The sequence below is a fragment of the Aythya fuligula genome, chromosome 3 (assembly GCF_009819795.1).
Source record: "Aythya fuligula isolate bAytFul2 chromosome 3, bAytFul2.pri, whole genome shotgun sequence".
In the NCBI taxonomy this organism is placed as follows: Eukaryota; Metazoa; Chordata; class Aves; order Anseriformes; family Anatidae; genus Aythya; species Aythya fuligula.
Genome location: NC_045561.1, coordinates 84,100,288 through 84,125,665, shown reverse-complemented (window position 1 = coordinate 84,125,665; position 25,378 = coordinate 84,100,288). Strand labels below are relative to the sequence as shown.

General features: G+C 42.1%; 1 protein-coding gene across 2 annotated transcripts in view; it reads right to left on the bottom strand.

Moving 5' to 3' along the window:
- Positions 1-22,645, bottom strand: part of ARFGEF3 (ARFGEF family member 3) — an 87,101-nt gene extending 64,456 nt beyond the window's left edge. For both annotated transcript variants that reach the window (XM_032184113.1, XM_032184114.1), the window contains exons 1-4: positions 22,280-22,645; positions 21,250-21,301; positions 6,484-6,565; positions 2,427-2,558 (exon numbers count right to left, since the gene is read on the bottom strand). In XM_032184113.1, coding sequence (XP_032040004.1) covers positions 2,427-2,558; positions 6,484-6,565; positions 21,250-21,301; positions 22,280-22,364 — 351 coding nt within the window. In that variant the 5' untranslated portion in view covers positions 22,365-22,645. The remainder of the gene's footprint in view (positions 1-2,426; positions 2,559-6,483; positions 6,566-21,249; positions 21,302-22,279) is intronic.
- Positions 22,646-25,378: the final 2,733 nt, after the last annotated feature.

Below are 25,378 nucleotides of genomic sequence, written 5' to 3'. Positions count from 1 at the left end.
CTGAGCATATTAGAAGCAAATTGGCACTATGTATATGAGAAGACTTTTCAGTGTGATAGTGAAGTATCATGGCAACAGCAAGGTGAATGCTAAGGCAGCCTTGTGTCAGATGCATTGCTCCCTCTGGTCGCACGTTCTGGATTCCTTGGTTTCTCAGCACCCTTTTAATATGAGTTAAAGCACTTAAATAACCCCTGTTTACTTCGCAGTGTGTAAATACTTATAAATCGCTGTCAAAATGTATTAGAGATACTGAGAATAGAAAGACAGCATAATCACTGAGATACTCTAAAGACATACTAGGCTCAGCAGTTAAAAGCAGTCAAGTCTCATACACCACAGATGGCTTTTGTTAGTATGTGGGAAATCCAATGCAGTTTGTATGTCTGTGTTTGTTGGAACCCTTGATGCTTACATTCTCAATACTTGTGCAACTGTGCAGCAAGCAACAAGGAACCAGGCCAGTATCACTGCTGACCCACTTTCACACACACCTCACATTCAGGGGTGTCTGAGATCTGCAATACATAAAAATGTATTTAAAGCTCCTCAGGATGGAATAACCCAGTCTAATGTGCAATCACACGCTGCCTTCAGGACACAATTTAGCACAGATTTAGGGATAAAAATGCATTGCTGAGACCAGCTGCTTTAAGGCCCCTGAAGGCTTTACCACCGCTCAGCCAGACCTAGATTACCTACGATATTTTCAAGTGTTGCAACTGCATCCGTATCCTTCAGGTTACAATGTAAAAAGATCTCTTGCTTAATTTGGCTTCTAGGCAAGTCTCAGATGCAATGCCTCTAGAATTTTAACTGCCCTGCTTACAGGTTTTGGCCCTCTTTAAGTAACTAAATCAAAATACAAGTCTTACGTTATTCTCAGGCTGTAAAGATGTGGCCTCATTTTTACCATACATCCATTTTTGCCATTCTTTTAAACAGGACTTTAGGAAAGGATTTATACATTAATGTTTCCACTCAGTGGAATGAAGACCATGTCCCCCTTTTTCTTTTGCAGTAAACTGGAACTAACCATGTTGATTTTTGTTGTTGTTTTTAAGTGCACCTTTTTTTTTTTTTTTTTTTTTAATTTATCAAGACAACTTTACAGGATATTCACTAGTAACTGTGGGAAAACATAGCATTCATATTGTCCTCAGTGTGGGGCCAATGCATCACAAATATGTATCAGTTTTCAAAGAAACAGTGTACCTGCAGATTAAGAACCTGCAATGCTTAAAGCTTAAAAAAAGTGACTTGCAAAAAAAATACTCTGTACCAAGAGAGACTGGCAGTTCCGAGGTGCCACTTCTTAACCCTTTTCCTTTTCCACTGCAAAGAGGAGGCAGGAAAGAGGCATGCTGGGTCAGGGCTGCAGATGGAAGTGCCTCAAATTAAGCCTGTATATGGGCAAAATCCTGCTTCCATAGAATGAGGAACAGTTCAGAAAAATGCTCATCCCTTTTCTCTATTGCTAGGCTCAACCTTCTGCATGTTCTGGCACAAAGCACATGCTGAAACCAGGCAGTCGGCCTCGTTGGCAGAGTACAGCTAGTACAGAACCATTCAACAGTGAATAACATACATTCATTAGGACAAGGATGACATATGTAGAAAAGAAATAAGACACCCAATCTATGCACTCAGAAGTAAAGGACAATCAAACAAGTAGGCTCAAGCATATCAATCAGTGGTAGGTATGGCAAACATCCAAAAAAGAGGTTTGTTCTGGAGGGGTTTCCACCAGTGATCAGCTACAGCACAACAAACTGCAGTACAAATTTTTGTGGCAATACTATCAAGTCATATCCCAACCCAATGACACGGCAAGGAAAATTCACAGCATCGCCTTTCCAAAAGAATACCTCCTGGAACCTAGGCTTCCTAACACGAGCCAGAAGACTGCTACAGCATTTCTAGAAATGAAAGTTTTCACTGAGCATTCAAAGCAATAAGCTCTTATGCATTAGTTCAGGAACATTTTGGTGCCTAGCCAAATGATGCACCCTCTTTAGCATCTTACAAAGGGAACATATAGCTCACAGGCTAGGAAGCACATATCCACATGATCCAAAATTACAAGGCTTCACAGCCCAACTCATGAGCACTAATGCCAAACACCAACTTCCATATCTGCAAGTCATTTTCACGTGAAATACCATAGAGTGAATTGCTTGCCCTGTTTCAGTTTGCTAAAACTGGGACTGCTACTGACTCTTAATACAACCTACCTCCTGTTTAACACAGGGAAGCATACCCCGAGTAGAAATGAAAACAACTGACATCTGCCAACAGGAAGGAAGAAAGGAATCAAATACTGTCCTAAGGTGAAGATTTCCAAGGCAACGGCTAATTTGTTTGCTAAGCCCAGCATTCAGTCACAGCCTCTCTGCTGCAAGCACTGACGTGTGTGAAACACTAACCTTCATCACTTCAACCTGCAGGTCTTCATTGAGCGAAGGAGTCACTTTGACGGCATTCAGCATCTGATTAAGCAACTGTTTCTCATCTGAGTCTGTTTCCACAGATACAAACCTCTCATCAGACAGCAGCTTCTGCAGAGAGAAAATGGCAATGCACAGGTTGAAGACAGAATGCCCTTAGTTCTGCTGTAAACTGCTACACCTAAACCTATTAACGTTTGATACTACAGTGCCTAGGTTTTATGTACAAATTTAATGGTGATCCAGTATCATCAAATAAGAAAGCGCAGCAAAACCCGAGAAATCCATGCCCTGAGTAAACATCTTTCAAATCAGCTGCCATTCCAGCATTTCCTTTCCCCACCCCACCTCTTGTGTGTCCAGAAGAAAAAAGAGATCACAAACCACTCCAAGTAATGCTTCCCATCCCCTCTAAATGAATTTAAGCAAAACAAAACACTCAGACTAGTGTCCTGGCCTCTGGCTAGCAGATACCCTGCCTGGCAGGAGACAAAGATTCAGGTGTCTAAAATCCTGCTAAGTACAGAAAAAAAGCATGGTGGAGGTGGCGTTTCTGATCACTGACAAGATGTGTTTTATGTCATTCAAAAGCTGACTAACTGTGGATGCTGTCAAGTCCTCAAAAGGAAGAACACTGCTAGCGAGTAAACAGCACAAGGACCACAAATGTGTGGGAGGGTACCCAGGAGTGGGTTCGATACAGATTGAGTGAACTTCAGACCGATCAGATATCCTTTGCCTCAGAAAAGCCAGTACCAGAGCCAGAGTCTCCCAGCACCTGGGTATATGCGAGGCTGAGGGATAACTGAGGAATCAGCATGAAAATATTTGTGGAATCAAGGAGACTGTCACTAGGTTTCTGTGGAAGCCTATTTTCATGCTTCAAAGCAGGACTTGGAGCATCACTTAACAGCTCTTCGTGTTATGTTCTCACATCCCTGAGCTAACCACATCCAATTTCAAGATTTCAGTTATTTCACACTTCTTCCATAAGGACCAACATGTTTCTAAAAAAAACAAAAAACCAAACAACGTCCTCTAACATTGCAGCCTCAATTTATTCACAGCCAGTTCATGACCATAAGCTTTCCTCAGTTATCAGCTGTCAAAATAGAACACTATTTTCTCTTCATGCTTTCCCTAAAGTTCATTTTTTTGTTTTACTTTTTGTTTTTCTTTTTTGTTTTTTTAAGTATTTTTTTCTATTGCTCATTTGTTTTTTCTTTGTTTTTTTTTTTTTGTTGTTGTTTTTTGTATATTTTTGATTTTTTCTTTTTTTGTACTTTGTTTTGTTTTTAGGGGATGTTGTTTGTTTTGCTTTTTGTGTTTATTTTTGTTTTTATTGCTTTTCTTTTTTGTGTTTTTATTTCTTTTTATTGTGTTTGTTTTGTTTTTTTTTTTTCTTTGCTGTTTTTGTTTGTAGTTGTTTTTTTGTTTGTTGTGCTTTGCTTTTTGTTTTAAAACCCCTGCTTTTGTTCACTGGACCTGGACAAACCAGGCTCTACAAGAATTCTCCAGCAAGACTGACACTCTCTCAAATACTGTAACAGCTCATCCCCAAACTGTTTTCAGTGCAGCCTTAATAAGAACAGAGAATTAAATCAGAACCGTGTAACTGAAGCACAGGGGGTTCTGACTCAAGACAAGGGGGCAACTTCTTTACTGTGAGGGTGACAGAGCACTGGCACAGGTTGCCCAGAGAGGCTGCGGAGCCTCCTTCTCTGGAGATACTGAAACCTCACCCGGATGCCATCCTGCAAAATGTGCTCTAGGTGATCCTGCTCAGCAGGGGTGTTGGACTAGGTGATCTTCAGAGATTCCTTCCAACCTCAGCCATTCTGTGATTTGGTAAAACATCACGAGGACATGGCCAGTGTCACTATTTCCTCAAAGTTCTACTGGAAACACATCTTCCATATAGTCCAGAACCACCTTCGCAGGTACCTCTCACTGGTGACAGGCATCCTGCAATAGATGGACCCACTCAATTCTTTTCCCAGAACCAGCCTTCTTAGAAGCTCCTATTGCAGCACAAAACTACCCCGACTTCGTTCCCAGGAACAAAACCTTGCTCTGTCCCAGATCAGACTTAGAGCAGCCCACTTTACCCTGTACATTCTGCACCACTTTTGTCCCAAGGCTCCTTCCCAGCTTTAAGTCTGTAGCACATTTCACTGGTTCGTTCCTACTTTATATTTTCTGCACTTATACTAGTTTTAGGCTGTGATAAAGTTCATTTTCTTCACTGTAGCCCACGTGGTGCTATGTTTGTGACCAAAACAGCACTGATAACATGCTGATGTTTTAGCTATTGCTGAGCAGAGCTTGCACAGCATCAAGGTCTTTTCTGTTCCTCATGCTGCCTTGCCAATGAATAGGCTGGGGATGCACAAAAAGCTGGGAGGGGACACAGCCTGGACAGTTGGCCCCAGCTCAAAAAAGTAATATTCCCTACCAGTATGGCATTGTGCTGAGCAATAAAAGCTGGGAGGCAAAAAAAATGAGTAATGGGTAATAAAAAATGTCTGAACATCTGCCTGCCAATGGCAAGTAGTAAATGAATTACTTATTTTGCTTTGCTCGTGTGTGCAGCTTTGCTTTACCTATTAAATTGTCTTTATCTCAACCACAAGTTTTCTTACTTTTGCTCTTTCAGTTCTCTTCCCCATCCTGCTGTGGAGCAGCAAGTGAATAACTGTGAGGGGCTTAGCTGCTTACTGGGGTTAACCCACAACATTTCAAAGAGTTTCCACACAGTAGTATTATCAATTGTTTTATCAGCATTCAGCCTAACAAAATATAAGTCAGTGTACAAGGAAAATATGTTTTTCTATACAAAGGAGAAGACATTTAATTTGGTATGAGAGATATGGAGCTAGTGGAGACAATACAGTGAAGGGTCACAAAGACAATTAAGGTACAGGAGCATCTTTTCTACAAGGAAAGGCTAAGAAAGCAGGGCCTCTTCAGCCTACAGAAGGCTCAGAGGAATCTTATTAATGCATATAAATACCTGAACAAAAAGGAAAAAAGGTGCAAAAAGAACATAGATGGGCTCTTTTCTGTGGTAAGAGATGGGTTTCTTTTCAGTAGCAGGACAAGAGACAGTGGGCACCAACAGAAGTTTCCATCTAAACATCATGAAACACTTTCTCGCTGTGTGGGTCATGAAGCACTGGCATAGGTTGCCCAGAGAGGCTGTGGAGTCTCCTTCCTTGGAGATCTTCAAAAGTCACCTGGACATGGTGCTGTGCATTTGCCTCCAGGTGGTCCTGCAGGATAGGACCAAGTGACCTCCAGAAGTCCCTTGAAACTTCAACTGTTCTGTGATCCTGTGACCTACTTTTGCTGAATGCAAGTTGTACTTTATCTCATTTGTCCTTCTATCCTACTTTTACAGTATCCCCACGTGTTTGTTTGTTTTTGTTTTTAATTTTTCATGAATCTACACGTATCTTAAATGCAGATGAAGAACTGTTTTGTTGTCTGGATTACTCTTTTACTCTTCTAGATGGGCATTAACACTTACTTACATGTATGGCACCATGCTATAAATCCAAAACCTTGCAATTCTAGTTCTTACAGAATCCAAGCATACGTACAGCTACACATTGACAGAGTAAGACAGAGTAAAAGGATAATAAATTTCATCTTGACTGAGCGTTCCCAAGAAATGCAGCGCCTGGACCCTTTAGTGACCTCTTCATCGCTTGACTCAGTTTAGTTTTTAAGAAATTAAGCTTACTGAGAGTAGCACAGGGCCACACAAGGAAGACTACACCTCCATCTCCATGCTGAAAGCCACGAACTCTTATGTATCTCCAGAACATTTTAAACTTCCACATAATCTACAGCTTTTACTTGCACCCTAGATTATGAACTCCGTTACAGAAACATGAACATCATTGTTACACCCACCAGGAGACAGACATATTTTCTGTAGTATTTTTCAAAAGAAAAGCCTAGATCTCCTTGGCACCTGCTACCTTTCCTACTACCCCCTTCCTGCCCCCTCCTCTCCCCCCCAGATCCATACCTGCATCCCTGCTAGAGCCTGCTGGGCCAGCTTCACGCTCTTCGATTCCAGCGCCAGTTGGAGAGGAAGGAGACACTTCTCCCTGAAGTAAAATAAATAAATAAATGTGAGAGGTAACAATAGAACTAAAAATTGGTATTCAAAAGAACTATGGTTCCAGAAAGGCTGTATCACTTCCAATAAAATAACACTTGGATGCAGTAAACAAGGACAGTTTCACAACAACTCTGTGAGACACTTTTCCCCTCTCAAGAAAGCTAACATATGTCTTCACATTCTGTTAAAAATGGCCTTTTTAATCGAAATTTCACAAAATGCTTCCTAACTGTTAGCCCTCTGTATGCATACCCGAATGTGCAAAGCATGAAGGGGAGGTTCACAGATCACTGGTGGTTCTTCAGCTCAGTGCTGTAAGCATTATGCTTCAGTCTCTTGACTTCTGTTTAACATTCAGACTGACAGAAAAATAGTTTCATATTCCACTTGCTGCTTTTGACCCAGTGCTCACACACTGAACTTTTATTTGGTGACCAAACCAACAGTGCCTGCAGCTGTGACTGCTCTCTTTACTCCTTGTTATGAATCAGAAAGGGTCTGCAGCACCTGGAGACCCTGTAGCAGCCACAAGCCTTTTTAAGCAAATCTTGCTAGCTGGCAGGAAATTCATTTCTAATCAGAGATGTTTAGCCCATGTCTGACCAGTCTCCCTGAAGGTTTGCAACTCTTTATTAGGTCACATATCATAAGAGGTCCAGTTTTTGTATTTGTACAGACATGCTTGTTTATGGCAAAGCATTCTGTGCCAGCCATTTTGTGGAGAGCCCCAGCTCTCCAACCTTCTTTGGGATCACCTGCATGAATTTCCCACCCATGGAGACAAGTAGGTGGAAGGCAAGAAGGAAAAGACAACAACTAGTTACTTTTGTATTTAACTGGAAACTAAAAAGCCCCAGATTTGTTCCATTCAGAGCATTCTCTTGTGTTAAAGTCTCAGTGCATTCAAAACTAAACCCATTGGTCTTCTCAAAGCAGAGTCAAAAAAGTGTTTAATCTCTAAAATACCAAACTGAAGAGTTTTGCCTCTTTTTCTATTATTTACTGTGAGCCGCCTTGGACTTGATTTCACTTAGTTTCAGTTGACCAAATGATGATTATTTGCCAAAAAGTATATAAAAATAGAATTATCTTGGTATTCTTAAGGATCAAGTTCTGATGAAAACACATGCATTACACCAGGGTGCATGATCTGCTGCTCCTTTTGTAAATCCTCCCTTCCTAACTAGCTAAGGAGAAGCCCTAGGTTAGAGCAGCAGTAATTGCTGCAGTTTCAGGCAATCTTCAAAACTGCCTAAGATCATGCTTTGCCACAATCTGCCCATAACCTACCAGCCTCCCTCCAAAACTGAGGGTCTACAACATGAACTTGCCTTTTTTTAAAAAAAAACAAACCAAAACAAAACAAAAACAAACAAACAAACAAACAAAAAAAAAAAACACTAAAGGTGGGATTACCAAACAGTGGCCCTTTCAACTTCAGGGAACCTAGCTCACAACTCATTCATTAGATACCATTTGCAGCAGGGACTGAATGTCCACTGTGAAACTTTTCTTTTTTTTTTCCCCTATGGGTTCAGTTTGTATTCCTTTTTCTCCCTCCATCTGACCCAAAAAGGCACTCAAATCACAAGGTCCCCTAAAGGGGCACAAAACTGCTGATTGTTCTTTGAAATGCAGACCCTCTTCCTTAACAACAAATTAAAGACTGGTGTCACAGGTCTTAACAATAAATTAAGGACTACTGTCACAGGCATGACTCAGTTAAGCAATCTAGTAAGCTTCTGTATTTGACAAAGATCTCTGGAGAATCTGAAGGTCTACTGTGTTTGTACCTTCCCAGGTTACAGGAATTTGTAAAAGGTCATTTGGCTTAACACTAAAAGCAGCTTGAATATATCCTCAAATTAACATAGATTTCTAAAGACCTTCAAGCAGACTACATGTATATCTCAAACTAGGTTTCCCACAAAAAGCTCGCCATTTGCTTCACTCAGGATATTCTGAGAAATAGGCAAGCATAAAGCCCAATTTTCTCAGAAAATCCTTTCTTGAATGCTTCTGGAATCGATTTAGCTAGATGGACTCTTAAAACCTGCAAATTTCACATCCAAAACACCTACAATTATTCAATATCTGGGATACATGCCCTCAGAGTGTTCAGTCATCGAGATCTACAGAAACTGCCAAAACATCTATTCCAGGGTTCAGACAGCAATTCTTCAGCCAGGACAGAACTGAGCACCAGCTACAACTACTGCCAGCTTCGCCTACGCCTGGGAATGCATGTAGTGTGCAGGTAAATTGGGAGAAGACTTACTGGTTTAGAGAGGTGCCACAGCCGTACTTCTCTAACACACAAAGCACGTTTAAGTGCTTACCTTTACACAGGCACTTTGACTTATAGTCTCTTATCATCAGTAAAATCAGTAGATCAACAGGTGCCAGAACCAGGTCCCTGTCCACTAACTAGTATTCAAACATCCAGAAACACATGGGAAAAAAAATAAAATTAAGAAAAAAAGTCACAATAATGTATAGAACTAACTGTAGGGATGCTAAAAACTGACAGTTATTTAGACCTGTACCTCCTGAAGGAAGAACATGGTTCTTTTAGACTTTCTACAGTTCACTGCAGCAACATATAAAGATTTGAGGCATTACTAACAAACAACAAACATTCTCATAGTAAAGCGGATGGAGTAGAGGAGAAAGGGAAGGCAGTCGTAAGTCACTGGACTGCATCCAGTTTAGTTTCATTATAATGAAGACAGGTGGGAGCTCCTATGGCTTATGTGTAGCTACCCTGCACATCAGCATGGTGCCTGCCATCTGTCGTCACATACTGTAATCAGCAGAGAACAATGAGAGCTGCTTCTTGAGATACCTCCCAAAATGAAGAGCAAAAAATGACAAACAGGAGGATGGAAATTAGAACAGATTCAATTAGATGAACTTCTCATCCTTGCTAAAAATATTTTAACTGAAAATCTAATTAAGGTTGCCGCAGCCTCTGTGCACACTATATTTTCAGAGAAAATGAATTGCCATTGTGTCACTTCCCATTCTTCTTATACATTCAGCCTGTTAAATCTTCAGCATTTCCATGCTACAGCTATAAAACACCTGCAGAGATACCTCACAACCTCTGATTAGCTTGAGCATCTTCCACACTTGGGTTTGACCTGCCATTTAAGCTCATCATCTGCTGGTATGAGAACACAGAGGGTCCAGACAGACAATCCTCAGTTAGAATGGGAGATGATGTAAATTAACACAGTTGGTCCTTATTAAGATCTACCATTAAAAACTGGATTCAATAAAGTTGCACAAGAGATAACATCAACCATAATTTGGTCTCAGAATGCAATTAAGGAAGGGAGTGAAGTTTCCCTTATGCCTTGCAGCCATTTTACGGCAGCAGCCAGTTCTGAGTGGTCCCATGGTCCCCTACCACAGGATCACATTGCTTACTCCCACACGTGCAGGTCTATACTATCAAGTGACAACTCATTCAGCTTGCATGGTGCTACACATATACGACATTTCATGTGAAGTTCTCAGAATAAGCTAGTGCACATTGATATACTTTAAAACAAGTATGTTTTCTGTTTAAGTTACCGTAGAGATTCCAGTTTCACACTGGAACACCTAAGTTTCCTTATTGATACGGGCAGGTGTTCACACATACCCTTACAGATATTGGCACAAATACCAGCTTAAACCTGAATGAGGTGAGTCAGGTACAACACTGAGGGGGCATGAACAGAAAGGGGCACCTCTGACTTGCAGAAGAGAAAGCTACCAAAAGCTTCAGGATATGGTACCCTAGTCACGAACATGAAACAAAGTACTGAAAATGGAAGCTGGAAGGAAGCTTAGATTGTATAAAGAAAGACTGACAATGAAGAAAAAGTGCGCTCAGATTGAAGTAGTATATTATACTGAAATCTACATCACACATTGGAAAACATTGTTTGCATATGTCCATGCAGTAGTGCTCCCAAAAGAGCTCAGTTTAAAAAAAATAAAATAATAATGTGTGGCAATAAGCATGGTAAGTGTGGACCTTGTTTCATGCAAAAGAGTCAGCAGAGAGCACTACAGATAAAAACTCAGCTCCTAATGAGGCCAGCTGGAGCTTTGCCACTAGACCTCTGTGGTGTGTGGACTGAATCCCAAGTGGCCTGCCCAGGGTCAAGCAAAAATGTCAGTGACAGAAGCAAGCACGCACCCAGGAGCAGTATCTTCAGGAGCACAGGTTGTCCCTCCTGAGTCACCCCAGCCCACCACTGACAGCTTCATGAACTGCAGAATGAGCCATGGGAAGGTAAATAGCCTTTATGTTCAGCACTCTGAGTAAAAACAACCTTTCTAATAGTCCGAGCGTGCCACGGCTCATCAACCTGCCTCTTACCCTGCAGGTCTGTCACAAGGGATGATCCAACAGGCCAGTCAAAACACTGTGCCAAAAAGGGCAGGCAGGGCAAGGCAGCCGACTATTTTAAATAAGAGATCATAAAATCTTTCTATCCTCATTATAGTGGAAAAAGCTGAGAGAATAATGGCTAATTATTCAATCTCAGGATGAAAATCATAACGATGACAGGGAACAGCACATTTAACTCTTCCTTGTTAGTGCCCAGCACGCAGCCGAGGGCCCACCGTCACCTCCACCACACTGACTCCAGGGCAGGGGCACTACGAACCAGGTATTTGTCACCAGCACAGAAGTTATTTCCTTTCATTTAAACCACGTTAGTTGTTTTAATCTCCTTTTAATCCATTTCCCAACATCTCCCTGCGTTATCTTTGCCCTGAAAATTGTATCGGAGAAGAAAAACTCAGAACCTCGGGGCTGATTACCTTAGTTATCAGCATGCAATTTGCCTTCTGCAGGATAGCTCACAACCCAGTCAAAGAACAGGTAATGACTTGATTCACTGTTGTTGCCATTTTTCCAATAAGCTGTTTGTTAGGCAGCAACACAGTCGTAGCCAGAGCCTGACATTTTTCAGTCAGAGCAGCACTGACAGCGGAGAAGGGCTCCTCAGTCCTGGCTGCTAAAAGGAACAAACTCTCACAGCATGCAACTCCATTAACCTCACTCACTCAAGCAGAAAATTTGGCCCACCACGAGAAAATAAATGGTAAAAATAAATTCTCAAAATTCTGGACATACTCCCAGCTGTTACCATTAAGTACACTAAACACAGGCAAATATTGTCCTCACATGAAAGGTATGGATTTAATTTGTGTAAAACAAATTCCAGCAGGGTCAATACGAACACATAGGCTTGTAGAAATAGAAACATCCGTAATTCTTGTCAACGTTCTTCAAGCCACCACAGGAGAACAAAAGAGTCCAGAAACAACTTTACAGATCAAAATAGAAGCACTTAAACCCTGGAGAAGTGGAAAATAAATACTACTTTTTTCAAGCAACAACTCTTCATGAAGAAAACAGATTTTCAATCTTTGCTCATGTTCAAGATAAGTGGTTAATTTTGTCTACAGAAGAAACATGAATGTCCCACTTATGAAGACTATTAACAGTCAAGCTTAAGACAGAAGTTTGGAGCTCACAGCATACAAGCACAGGGCAAGTTCTCAAGCCTCAGTGCAGCAAGTCAGACCAAATGACTACAACTGCCATGTCATTGCAAATACAAGATCTTGGATAGCATTTACAGAACTGTCTTTTATCCTACTGCTCTAAAACCAAAGCCTTCCAGTGAGAACCCTCCTTTTCAGGGGAAGAAAAAAGCAGAACAAAACAAACAGAAAACTTTACGACAACCATGCACTGTGAGACATCAGCATTACAGCACTGCATAAGAACAAGCAGTGCTGAAGTTTACAGGTCCTAAAAAAAAAAAGTTGAGACACTGATGTTTTACTAGTTGATATCAATTCTGACTTGCTTTAACAGGGCCAGGATTTTACGCAGCTTACTCAGACAAGGAGAGTCGCTTGTGAGCATGCTTTCCCTATGAAGAGGATTCCCCCACATAACCCGGTAAGATTCCACCCTCACTAATAAAGGTTCGTAACTTCTTGCTGAAAGCATTTTCATTTTTCTTCCTCACCGCTTGCAGCTTCTTTTTTTTTTTATGCCATTCTTTTTCTGCCTACACAGTAGAAAACTCTTCTGCACACGTATCATGAAAAGGGTTCTTGTCACACGGCATGAGGTTTAGCTCTCCTCTTCTATCCATCCCTGATTCTCCCTCACCTGAACTGCTGACATCAGCTGTCTCCAAGTTCCCGCTAGGTCTTTCCTCCAGCTCTGTATTTCCTTCCTTTTTACTTCACGTATTCCCTCATCCCTTCAGTGCTTTTACTTTACAAACCAAGGCACAGAGTAATATCGTCACCCTACAATCAATTTGTCTCTGGAGGGAAGCATGAGTTGTACATCAGAGGAAACTTTATGACACACAAGAAAGGAAGAGGGAAACAATGCCTGAATTTAGCTTCATACAGTTTGATAGCTAGAACTTGAACAATTATTCAACCAGAAATATTGAATGAGGTTGTAATTTAATGCCTCTTGGTATTAAAAAGGTTAATTTTTTATTACCTATTTAGTTTCCAAGAGAAATGCATTTGCCTTAATAGCAGAAGTATAGGTCTACATACTTCATGGGAAAGTCAAACGTAACCAATTTAATCTTCAATCTAGCCTAAGGCGGCTGACACAACAGAATTCAAGCCGACTATAACAATTAAACAGCTCAGAACCGTCACTCAGCTGGAGAGTGCTTTTAAGGTCGCTTGCTTCCTTGCAACACTGACTAATAACATCTTTATTTCAACACAAAGTTCCCAGATAGTAGCCTGATACTGTTGTCAAGAGAAAAAACATAAGAAAACATAAGCACGCTGTGTACCTTCGCTTGAGAGAAGGGAGTCAACAAATGATTATACACATATTAAAGCAGACAAGGGTAAAATGCTAATCAGGATGCTTCCAGTCTCCGAAGCTGTAGCTGTGATACATTATCATCACTCTCCCCAAAACATCCATCCCAGTAGATTTTTGCCCTTTGTGCATGAGGTATGACAGCCACTTAATAATTCTGCTCTTGAGGAATTTGATGACACATGTAAACCCCACAAGGTCTTCATCATAGAACAATCTGTATCCTTTCATCGATTTTATTTATTATCATGTGAAGCACAGCATAAAGATGAGGTGAGGATCACTGCGTCCATCCTTAGCCTTAGGCAGAGCACACGCTGGACTAGCTGAGCCTGCAGTTCTGAAAGCTGATCGAGCTATTCCATGCAATCTCCTCCTCACATTTGGTGAGCCTGGAAGGGAAGCTGAGGGTTTTCCACTGAAAATGTTTGTTTCAAGATTTCAGTACCCTGAAAACAACAAATAAAGCATTTCACAAGAGTTAAACATCCAACAGAAATTTACAATGCTGGGACATGTATGATAGGAGCGACAGAGAAAAGAAACACAGAGATAGAGCAGCATAGACATCCCGTTAATGACCCTATTTTCTCCATTGCAGCTGGATGACTTAGTTTCAAAAGTTTGATGAAAAATAGGAAGAAGTATATTTCTGTTTGTTATAGATATGTTTTGAAGGTTAATACTGCAACCTGTAATCTCATTCAACTTTCACAGCAGTGCAATCTTAAATCTTGACAGACCTAGGGGATAGTTGTTAAAAGTACCATCACATTTGCAATGCATTGTGTATTTTACACTCCCTGCACCTTAGCACGCTCAATTCCTTAAACAAACAAGCATTCAAATAAACCAAAGGTAGCATGTTTCCTGCTGCTTTGTTGCCTTTTATGGAAGGTAAATAAAAACTGTGAGAAAAGACCTTTATTATTTTCACTCACCCCTTCATTTTCTAAACAAATAAGAGTCGTGACTTGCACAGCACAACAAAGACCACAGCAGAGTTGAGCCTCATTTTTAAGGAAAACAGTTCACAGTTCCAGAGCCACTTTTCTTCCACCCCCTGGACCCTCACCCCCAGCCATGCTTCTTTCTCTAAGGCAATTATCAACAGCTTCCTGATTTTCTCACTTTCTTCACCTTTTCAAGTATTAAAAGCCATCAGCAGTTTAAAACACACTGCTGTCCTATTATCATCCTTAGATCCTGAGGGCAGTATTTCAGTTGTTAGAAATTGGACAAATGTTCAAACCTGACTGCTTGAATCCTTTATTGGTGCTATTCCTACACTGAACAAGTTGCTTAAATCATACAGCAACAGCATGCTTTTGTCATAAATCTAGAATGGACTTTCAGTAAAACCCATAAAAGGTACAAAGAGCCAATGCAGTGGTAAATATTAAGGTTCACTGCAACAAAAAATGTCAGGAAGGGCAGGAAGTTAGCCTATGAAACAACAGCCACTATCCTTTAAAACCTTTCCCTGGCCCCAAATAAGAGTAACAGAAATAATGTTTCAAAAACCATGCACTTTTTTCCCCATGACAATACCAAACTTCCTTTGATACCTTCAAGAGCCGTAAGTCTGGCTGACAGGTTTTTAGGGATTCCTAGATCAAGAGGCCTTCCAACATTTCCAAAACCTCGCCTCGACAGCAAGAATTCAGACATGCATAACAGACACTGGCCCTGTACACCCCCTTCTTCTTCAACACTTTTCTTTTGTGATCCCAGAACAGACGCAAAACTCTTTTGAGCCAAAAATACCTACCCATCAGGCAAGAAATTGGGCCAGTTACATATCTCAGAATAAACACCCAGACTGATCCAAATACAGTATCAGACAGTGCTGCACTGCCTTTCCCAACACTTAGTCACGCCCTCCATGCACACCAGAGCTAGGAATACAGCTCTTAAAATTGAGATCAGAGCACGTACACCACTCAAATACACCAAACTGTAAGTGCCCCCAGAGGTCTGGATCCAGACTGACAACAGAGGAGATGCAGCTCAGCAAACCACACTGCCTGTAAAACCTCTTCTTGGCCGGATGCCTCCCAGGCAGCTCATCATCCACCTGCTGAACGCCAGACAGCGGCTCTGCAAGGGCTGAGCAGCATGAGCCACACAGCCAGCGGTCAGGTTCAGGAGGAAAGCCTGGGAGGAATTACTGCCAGGTGGCTGTGGCACCAAGAGCAGGAAGCAGTGTTTTAATAAAGTGTAACACAGAGAGATATGTCCAAAACATCCCCCTGAAAAAACAAAACAAACAAAAAAAAAAAACAACACACAACTCAGAGTCATTACTCCTTCCCCACTCCATTCTTCTCGTCAAGTCAACTGCTACACTCATAAACCACTCCCAGACAAAGCAATAGGGGAAACTCCAGGAAGCCAATGCAAGGAGGAGCCCTCAGAAACTAGCACCAAGATGAACGACACTTGACATAAACACAATACACAGAACTGGACAGAAGCTGGTTATGATTGACAACCCTGCTCACCACAAACTCCTGATTTTTTCCAGCTCTAATCCCCAGAAGAGCTGGCTAGTTTTGAGAGGCCAATATGAAATACCAGAGGGATGCAAGCTTTTGCAGTAGTGAATACAGGAACTGCTTCTGACACAGATTTACTAATGCTCAGCACCTCTGAAAGCCAGGATCTGGCCAGGTTGGGTATCTCTCTGATTAGACACACAGAACTGGGGTCTTGAATGCTTGAGCCTGTTCCTCCATTTAATTTCAAGTACTTCCTGAAACTTTAAGGTACAGAAAAGTCCAGTGTACAGATATGCTGAAGAGATAAGTAAGCATTTGGAAGGTCTTTCTGGTTCTGTGAAGAAGGAATGCAAACAGGATTAGTTACCGTGCCAAAACACTTCACCCATCAACCTGTCTCAGCCATTACTTTAAAGTCCATAGAGAAAACTTTAAGCTGGCACTGACAGCAGCATATGCTATCGACAATCTTGTCTATGCATCATCATCTGCTTTCAGTCACATTTCTCCAGGAGGAAAGAAACAACAGCCCAAACTCAAGTCTGCAATGATGTTTCCGCTCTACTGGCTAAAGGGTAGAGGAAAAAAACAAACAAACAACAAAAAGCAGTAACAATAGGATAGCAATAAGACCTGGAAAGTGCAAAAATGTCCTAGAATGAGACACAGTCTCTTGATTGTCAAAATGTTTTTCCAAACAAATTACAGCAGGGATGTAGCAAGAAATTCTGTATGCAAGATTCCAGGCTCCAGTGGGGATAGCAACACCAACGCACAGCAGCTAAACTAGCCACCAAACCACAGGCTCCCCTCACAAGTCCCAGTCAACCTCCTCTTTGCAGGACCAAGTCCACACTGTCAGAAAGCCACTAGGTTTTATACAGCCTATAAGGCATAGCAATTATATAAAGCACGCTAAAAGCCTGTTGCTTAACTAATTTGTTTTAAAGTGGTATGTGACTGTTAAGCAATGTCTAGACTCTTATTTTATTCTGGTGTGTGTATACATATTATTTCCTCATGAATGATGATCTGCTTTGATCAAATATTCTTTTTTAACACTTGTTTTCTGTGTCTGTTCATTTACCTTTTATGGAACATGTTTTTAAAAATCACAATGGAGAAACTCGCCAGGAATTAGCCAAAAAGAGAGACCAGCTCAGCATAGGTGGCTGGCCTTAGGACAGAACTTGGCATTTGAAAAACACTGAAATGAACGTGGCCCAACTTAGTAGCAAATTGCTGGTTGACAGTTAAGCTCTTTCTTAAGCTATCTTCCATGATCAGTTCACCAATTAAAATATCAGCACATCAATTCCTTTCACCTAATTCATTACTTCTGTTATTCACCCAGTCTCCTCAAGCACTCAGTATATATGTAATTTTCACAACACCTGTTCATCAAAAAACATCATTCTACTGCAACAACAGCCCAGGTGGGCTATGACTCTTCCTTCTCAAAAATTCAGAGGACATCTGTGGGAAAATCTTGAACTAACTTAAGGGCATTCTCATCCCAGTCCACTCCAATTGTCTTTACTATTTCACACCCTTACTCAACACCCTGTTCAGAGGTTAAAGTACTAAAGAAGCACACACACATTTCTACCTCAAGGCAGAGCTGATGGGACTCGGTGGGGAAGTCTATATTTGTTGGAGATTTGTAACTCTTTAGGAAGTGAGTCATTTAAATAATGCCCCTCTCTAGAATTAATATTCAAGGTCATTAACTGGGATTTGGATTCATAAGTCCAATTAACATCAAAGGAAGCTGAACAGCAAAATAGTCTCATTTAGCTCTCCGAAGACATGCCCAATAGATCACCATTAAACTAATTAAAAAATGACATTCCAGGCTGAACATCCAATCACCACATTCCCTTGGGGAAAAAGTATCCCAGGTGCTTCCAAACATAGCAGGTATGTGCTGTCTAAACCACCACCAGACAAATGCTGGAAACAGTTCCCATACAAATGCTACAGCTGAGCCTGCTAAATAATTGCATGGACTTCAGGAAAAAAATGAGCATTGCCTGCCTTATGCTCAGTAATAGGGGCTGAAGACAAGAGAAGAATCTACAGATGAGAGCAACCCAGGACAAAGAAAGTCTACCCCAGGACTCTAGTAGAGATAAGCATGCAGCTTACTTAATACACGTGAAATACCTGAACTCATTTAGTCAGCTGAGGAAATGCAGAAACATTTTGTACTCCTATCCTCACACTAGGACCACTGTCTTAAAACACTATAAAAGACCACTACTCGTCTAAAACTGTGGTTTCAAAAGCCGCAAATGTCCTTTCATATTTTAAGGGGGAAAGGACGGAAATGGCGGGGGGGAGGGAGGGAAAGGAGTTAGGCAGAGAAAATAACTTACACTTTCTCTCTCTCTCTTTTTTTTTTTTTTTTTTTTTTGTGAGCAGAAATCATTATTCAGTTCTAGAAGGAAAAGGATTTAAGTAACGGCATGGTGATTCCATTAAAAGGCACAAACACCAGCAGAAGCAAATAGCTGCTGATAGCAGAAGCCAGATGCTGCTTTGTGAAGAAAGAGAAACTGACTGAGGTACTTACCAGATTTGCTATTTCTGGAAGTGAGCCAGCATCCACCTCAGCTGGACATGACAGCTCATGAATCCCTGTCCCACATTCTTATGCAGTAAAGATGTGCCCCAGATAGTGATTATTGGCAAATTATAATGTAGGAAAATACTGACGTATTTTCTTTGTATTTGGTATATTCTAAGGACACACCAAAATTTCCTGTTAAACAAGTTGGAATATTCTCTCTTCACATACAGGACTCAAAACATTCATTTAGCTGCTATTCTTGGAAGAGACCTCACAGACACGTATTCTTCTCCTGAACTACCTTCCACATTGCCTTTAATACCTTCAGCATGTTGCAACTATGGACTTCAGATCCAAGTTGTGGGCTAGGGTCACTAGATGGAAAAGTGATACATACCTACACACTAACTCTGGCACCACAGGGTATTCTAGACTACATCCCAGGCTCTGCTACTACTCCCAACAATGTTACAGCAGAAAAGGTGTGAATGGCAGATTCGGAGTGGGTAAGCAGCCAAAGGCTGGTGTGTGTTTAAACAGATGATGCAATCTGCCACCGATCAAGATGAAATAAGGCACGGTGCACGGCTGGGATCTCTCCATGGTACATCTATCTCGGCTGTATTTCTGGTCTTTGTCTTTGCCCTATTTTCAAGGCTATCCTTTTGCAGTGTTATGGACCAAGCTGTCACGGTGCTGTTCTTTAACAAATACCAAGCAAAGATGAGCTTTTATCACATTTTCACTGGTACATTATAAAAGCAAATTCCAACCCAAGAACTGGCCCAGAGTGCTCATTTGGAAAAACTTAACAGTAGCTTGCTAGAAAATGAAGAATAAACTCAGAGTATTGGGGAAGTTAGTATTTCTCAGGCACCATCTGAGGTTACATCAGTGCCTACATCATAAAGATCACATTACTAAAGCTTTTACTCAAGTTTTCTAACATACTGTTTATTTTGTTAAGAAACAAAACCCACCCTCCACCACACACACTTGCTTCACAGCTACACTTGCCAAAGTATTACTTTTATATAAAAAATAAATAGGATTTACAGTGGAAAAAAAAAAGCTAACTAAACAAATACAACATTAAAACATTGGAAGAAGAAGAAAAGGAAGATGCATCTGTGAAGAGGTAGTGAAAAAACAAAGAAATGTATTAACAGCTAGCTAACAGTCTTACGGAATGAGAATAGTACTTATATACAAAAAGACCATGCCCTGTATTAAGTATAGAGGCTGATAAATGAAAAGATAAAGAGTTAAGTGTTTGTTTTGCACTGTAATTGGAGAAAAATCTAATTCTAATGGAGCTACTGGGAATTACTGATCCAACTGCTCTCAGCTGTTCAACCCGTGTCAGAAACGCAGGGATCTGGGATTGGTCATGTCAGACCCGTGCTACATCCATTCCCTATTGACACCAGGCCCCTTGTGGACACTGTAGCTGGCAGTCATGCAGAGCAGCAAGAGAACTGCTCTTATTCCTTCCCTATTTGATGACTAGTCCGGAATAAGAGCAGTTCTCTTGCTACCTCTCCAATTGTGTAATTTTCCCTGCACAAAGCTGTACCCAGAGCAGTGTAGAGAAATGAGGTGGTAAAAATACTCCCAGGAGAGTAATACCGTGGTTAAAAGCATCATTTCTGTCAGCAGCTAGTAGTGATTATCCAGAAAGACTACAGGACAGCGCAAATTCATAGCAACACTCCTACATATTCTCTTACAAGCTCAATTATCTCTTGCCAAGATACTTCTGAATTAGAAGGGGTACTTTTGCATATAACAGACCTCAATCAACTTCCTCCCTGGATTTGTTGAGGTGCTTTTCGAACCAATGCAACCTTTAGCATCGATGACATTCTCTACCAAGAGAAGTTTAAGCATTCCACATCTTAACTATAAACTGCGTGAAGTAGCATCCTTCTGTTTTGAGCACTGAACTTGCTAGTTTCTGTTATGCTTCCTAGTGAGTCTGTTGGGAGGGACAGTGAATGATTTTGGCTATGTACTTTCTCCATAGCAATCAATTGCTAAAATGAGATACTAAATAGCTTTACAACAGGGGGCAGTGCCTCCTCCACCATTTTATAGGTGGCCAAATGAAAGCAAGAGGAAGAGACAAGACTTACTCAAGATAACCTAACAGACTAAAGGAAGAAGCAGTCATAGGAACTACATTATTTAAGTTCATACCCATTGTCCTAGCTATATATTGCCTTTCTGTTTTCAGAATACTTTCATAATTTTTTAGATAATACTTCCACGATTTTTAGAGTACTTTTCATAAGAAACCACAAGACAATGTTTTCAGTAAACAGTAACTGGAGTTACTGTTTCAGTAAACAAGAACTGATCTAGACTTAAAAGAAATTATACGCTCGGGAAGATTGAGATTCATCATCACACTGGAGACTAATTTAGAAGGCAAACAGTATCAGACCATAGAACAGCCCTCCTTTCTAACCAAGTATCAGCATTATAGATACTGTTGCCCATTTTAATACTTTTCCTTACAGTTTATTAATGAATGGAAGCCAAGGACACATCAACAAAGTATTCATCACAACTAACCTAGAAACGTGTATATATAGACTAAGGAAAACACGCAGATTCAGACCCTTCCTAATTACTTAGTTTGTGATTCCAATTTTGACTTCAATTTTACAAATACTCACAGCTCCACCAGTCTCAACATTACGTGTTCTTACCTTAGCTGATACGGAGGGATCTTGACAGCAGCATCAGGAGAATCCAAGGTTTCTGTGTGATCAAAGAAAACAATAAGATCTTTAAAAGAGACTTTGAGTTCAACCCTAGTCTTACATCCAGCTACGATCTCTGAACCAATGATCCTCAGGTTCATGCCTTCTGCACCTGACAGAAGGACAGTCGCAGCCGCCTGTAGGATTTACGTGGCTATCAGGACACCGGGCACCCAATGAGAAGGCACCAAGTACCATCTTTTGCTCAGTGAGTTCCCTTTCACGTATCAGCACTCCAGCAGCAGCACGTCTGCTGAAACTAGAACAGCACGGAGGATGCTGGCATGGCTGCTGTGCAAGGATAACACCCAAATCCGTGGAGCAATCTGCAGAGCATCCAACTGCAGGGCCAGCAATGAGACAGCAACAGGTGTGAGATTTCACAAACTCTGTTATAACCACGTACAGATAAAAAAAAAAATAATAAAGATTGCTATCTCGTGAAAACTATAGCAATGTTATGTATCATGGTCTTTCTGATGTAAGTTAAGGATCTTGCTGGCTAAAGCTCCAAGCAGTTAGTGCCAAAAGCACCTCAAGTCACAGACAACCCACACTGAAATTCACCTAAGCCTGTGTTCCCTTGGAGGAGCTCCTATCAGTGATTATTAGTCCCATTACACAGCAAGAATAGAAGAGCTCATTGCATCCAGCCGAAATAAAAATGCAGCTTTTCAAAAAGCTGGCAGAACACAAGCCAGCAGTAAAAAAAAAAAAAAAAAAAAAAAAAAAAGTCAGTCCTAGGGCTTCCTTCACCTGCGATGATTTCGGAAGGGGAGATTTAGGATTTCGGAGGAGACAGCTTGGGGCAGACGACGCCCCCGCCGGCCTCGCAGACCCCCGGCAAAGCCCAGCCCGGAGCCGCCCGGGGCTGCGCACCCTGTGCGGGGAGCCCTCCTGCCCCCGGCCCCATAACAAACACCTGCCCGGCCCCATATCACCTGCCTGGCCCCATACCACCGCCCCCGCCGCGTACCGATGGCCCAGGTGCAGCTCTCCTTGATGGCCCGGTGCTTGCTCCCCGACGCCTCCTTCTGCAGCTTTCGCAGGATTTCTTCCATCTTGCCTCCCCGGGGCTCCTCGCCTGGCCGCGGGGGCACGGGAGCGGGCGGTGAGGAGGAGGAGGAGGAGGAAGGAGAGGAGGAGGAGGAGGAGGAGGATGAAGGCGGTGCGGCGCTGGGGCTGCCCCCGCCGCAGCCGTGCCTACGCGGGGCCGGTGCGCGGCTCCCCGCTACCGCCCCGCCGCCGCTGATGAATCACGGCGGGCTCCATAACGGGGACACGTCAGTCGGTGCCGAGCCGGAGTCCCTCCTCCTCCTCCTCCTCCTCCTCCTCCTCCTCCTCCTCCACCACCCTGTGGCGCAGCCGGGCTGGGGCTGAGCCTGGCCCCGCCCGGGGAGGATGGAGCGTGGCGGGGAGGCTGCGGCCTGGCCGGCTGCCATGGCGACCGCCTGTGCCCCCAGCGAGCTAGCTCCAGCCTTCCTCCTCCTCCTCCTCCTCCTCCTGGCCATGGGGTGCCCGAACTCCTTCCCTTTCCACTTTCTTGTTTCCCTGCCTCATCCCTAGGGAACGCAGCCTGCTCTTTGTGTGACTGCACCACTGAATGTTCAGTCACGGCTTTGGTGCCGTTGCCTTGTTGCAGGATGCGTTATCTCTCAAAAGGTACGGGAGGACAAACAAGATAGGGAAGGAAGACAGCAGATAAGGGAGGCAGCACAGGTAGCAGCTGGCTGCCTTAGCGGTTATGTCTCCTGCTGCTAATTGGAAGAGTACCAAGGGTGAACTACCAGACAGAATATTGGCTCCCGGTGAATCAGCCGTAGCATTTCCCACAGGATATAGGGCTTTCAGAGGCTGTCCCTTATCCAAAGTCTTACAAGGGTTGATCCTGCTTGTGCTTGGAAGTATAATGAATGCATAATCCATAGCTGCATTTTAAAGCCAGGGTGTAAAACTTGTGTCTGAAGAAAAGGATTTAAAATGATGCCAGAGAGGTCTGTAGATGGATAGGAAATGTCTAGAGTTACAATACTAAGGATTAAAAAAAAAAATGCACTGACAGAAAGACCTTTATGCTTCAGATTCCAGGGTGAAACCAGCCTCTAAGCAACTGGAAGCAGTTTCCCGGAGTTTCTTGTATCTGACCATGCCTCACCTCCTTCCACTGTGATGGTGTTTGAGGTATTTTTAATATAGAAATGATATACCACAGATAATTTGGACCCATAGAATACTGATAGATAAGTATGTGTCTATTGATTATAAATAACTAATTGCCTATTTTCAGGAAGCCACTGATGAAACTGAATTTGTTTGGAATTTTAGATCATTTTCCTGATACATAAAACAAACTCACTAGTTAATTTCATTGTGGTCTCTACAGGAAACACTTTGCAGCAGAAATCCTTACCAGAGCTACAGCATTTTCATAGATGCTGATGTCACTGAATCAAAACTTGCATTTATTTCATTACTCACTGTCCGATCACTTCCATGCTGCTAAAATAAAATAAATAAAATTCCATCATGCTGCTAAACACTTTTTTTTCCCAGATGTAGTCAGCAGAGTGAGAGAACCAAAGGTCATGTTCAGGCTCTCGAGAGCCTCTTAAGATATGCCTATAAGATAATGCAGATGAAAAAACAAGTACGCCATGATGAGTTTTCCCAAGGAAATGCATTTCAGGATACCGTGAGTCTGTTTGCTGACACTTATCATATACATGTAAGGCGTTCCATCTCCACGAACAGATCATCAGTCTTTGTTGTCTCTAGTAAGCACATGAATACACAGTAACCATGTTCTAGTAGAAGTCCAGGTACGGGGCAGGGAGAATGAAGCATGGTCACACTCTTGTAGCTCATAAGTTCTCCTTGCCATGGCTTGGCTGTCAAAAGCCAACAACCTTCTACAGTGGGAGAAGCTACATAGGATTCATCTCTAGCCCCTTGCACATCTCGAGCCTTGTCCAACTGGAAGTCAGAAGGATCTATGCAGATCTCATATCTGCAGGATGCGGTAGTTGTATATCACTAACTCGCACAGGCAGGCATGCAGGCCATTTCCAGAACTCTCACTTGGCAGTGCTACTGATCTTTTGCATTATGTGAATTCAGGTTATATTCCAGGATATATTTGTGACTGAAAACAGCTTGGACGTGTGTAAGCAACACGATGCTACTCAACATACCTGAAGAGCTAGAGTTGTATTAGTGCAATTCTCCATATAGGCTTGTAAGCAGAGTTAAGGAGCAGCATATGCTTGCCTCCGTGCTACTACAGCTCTGCTGTTTCCAGTAGCCAAGGAAGGCTATGTGATGCTGGTTTAAATCTCTACAGCATATGGCTGTAACATCCATGCACCCACCTGCCCTGTCACTGTAGTCTTTGAGATCCTAAAAAAAGGACTAAATGTACAGTTGAAAAGCCAGGAAAAAAGCACGTTATTCTGTGATGATGACATGTTACCTGTGCTTTAGCTGGTTTAACAACGTGCTTGGTCAGGATCTCATTGTACACTAACAGACATTGGGCAGTATGGACTAAAGAGGTGGGCTGTGTTCCTAAAAAAATCCAGTCTAAGTAGGAAATGCAAATAAATATCCCCCAATGACACAAAAAAACCCCACCCAGTTCCATGGCTCAAAAAGGGGACAGAGACAGATTTCTCAGAATTATTCCTCTCCGAGAGGTGCTGCCTCTCCCTCCCCTCCATTGACCAGAGTGACCAGACTTGCAAAAGATCCTTGGGCTCAGTTTTCCTCAGGAAGCTCTGCACATGTGGCTTCACTTATGCTGGACAAATTGCTCACAAATGTGTAGTAAAATGGGTGTAGTTGGAACATGGGCTCACCCGCACCTTTGTGACACCTGATAACAGAGGAAGGTACCCTTCCTTCCCTCTCCTGAAAGGCAGTAGGACTTTGGCAAGCAAGACCTTTGTTGGGGTTTGCTTTTAGTCTTGGTTATATAGACTTTAACCACGTCATTGATGATAGGGTGGCATCTGTCATTTTTTGCTTGATTACACAGTGAGTTACCAGAGGCTAGCTGAATGCTCAGTGAGGTTGTTCC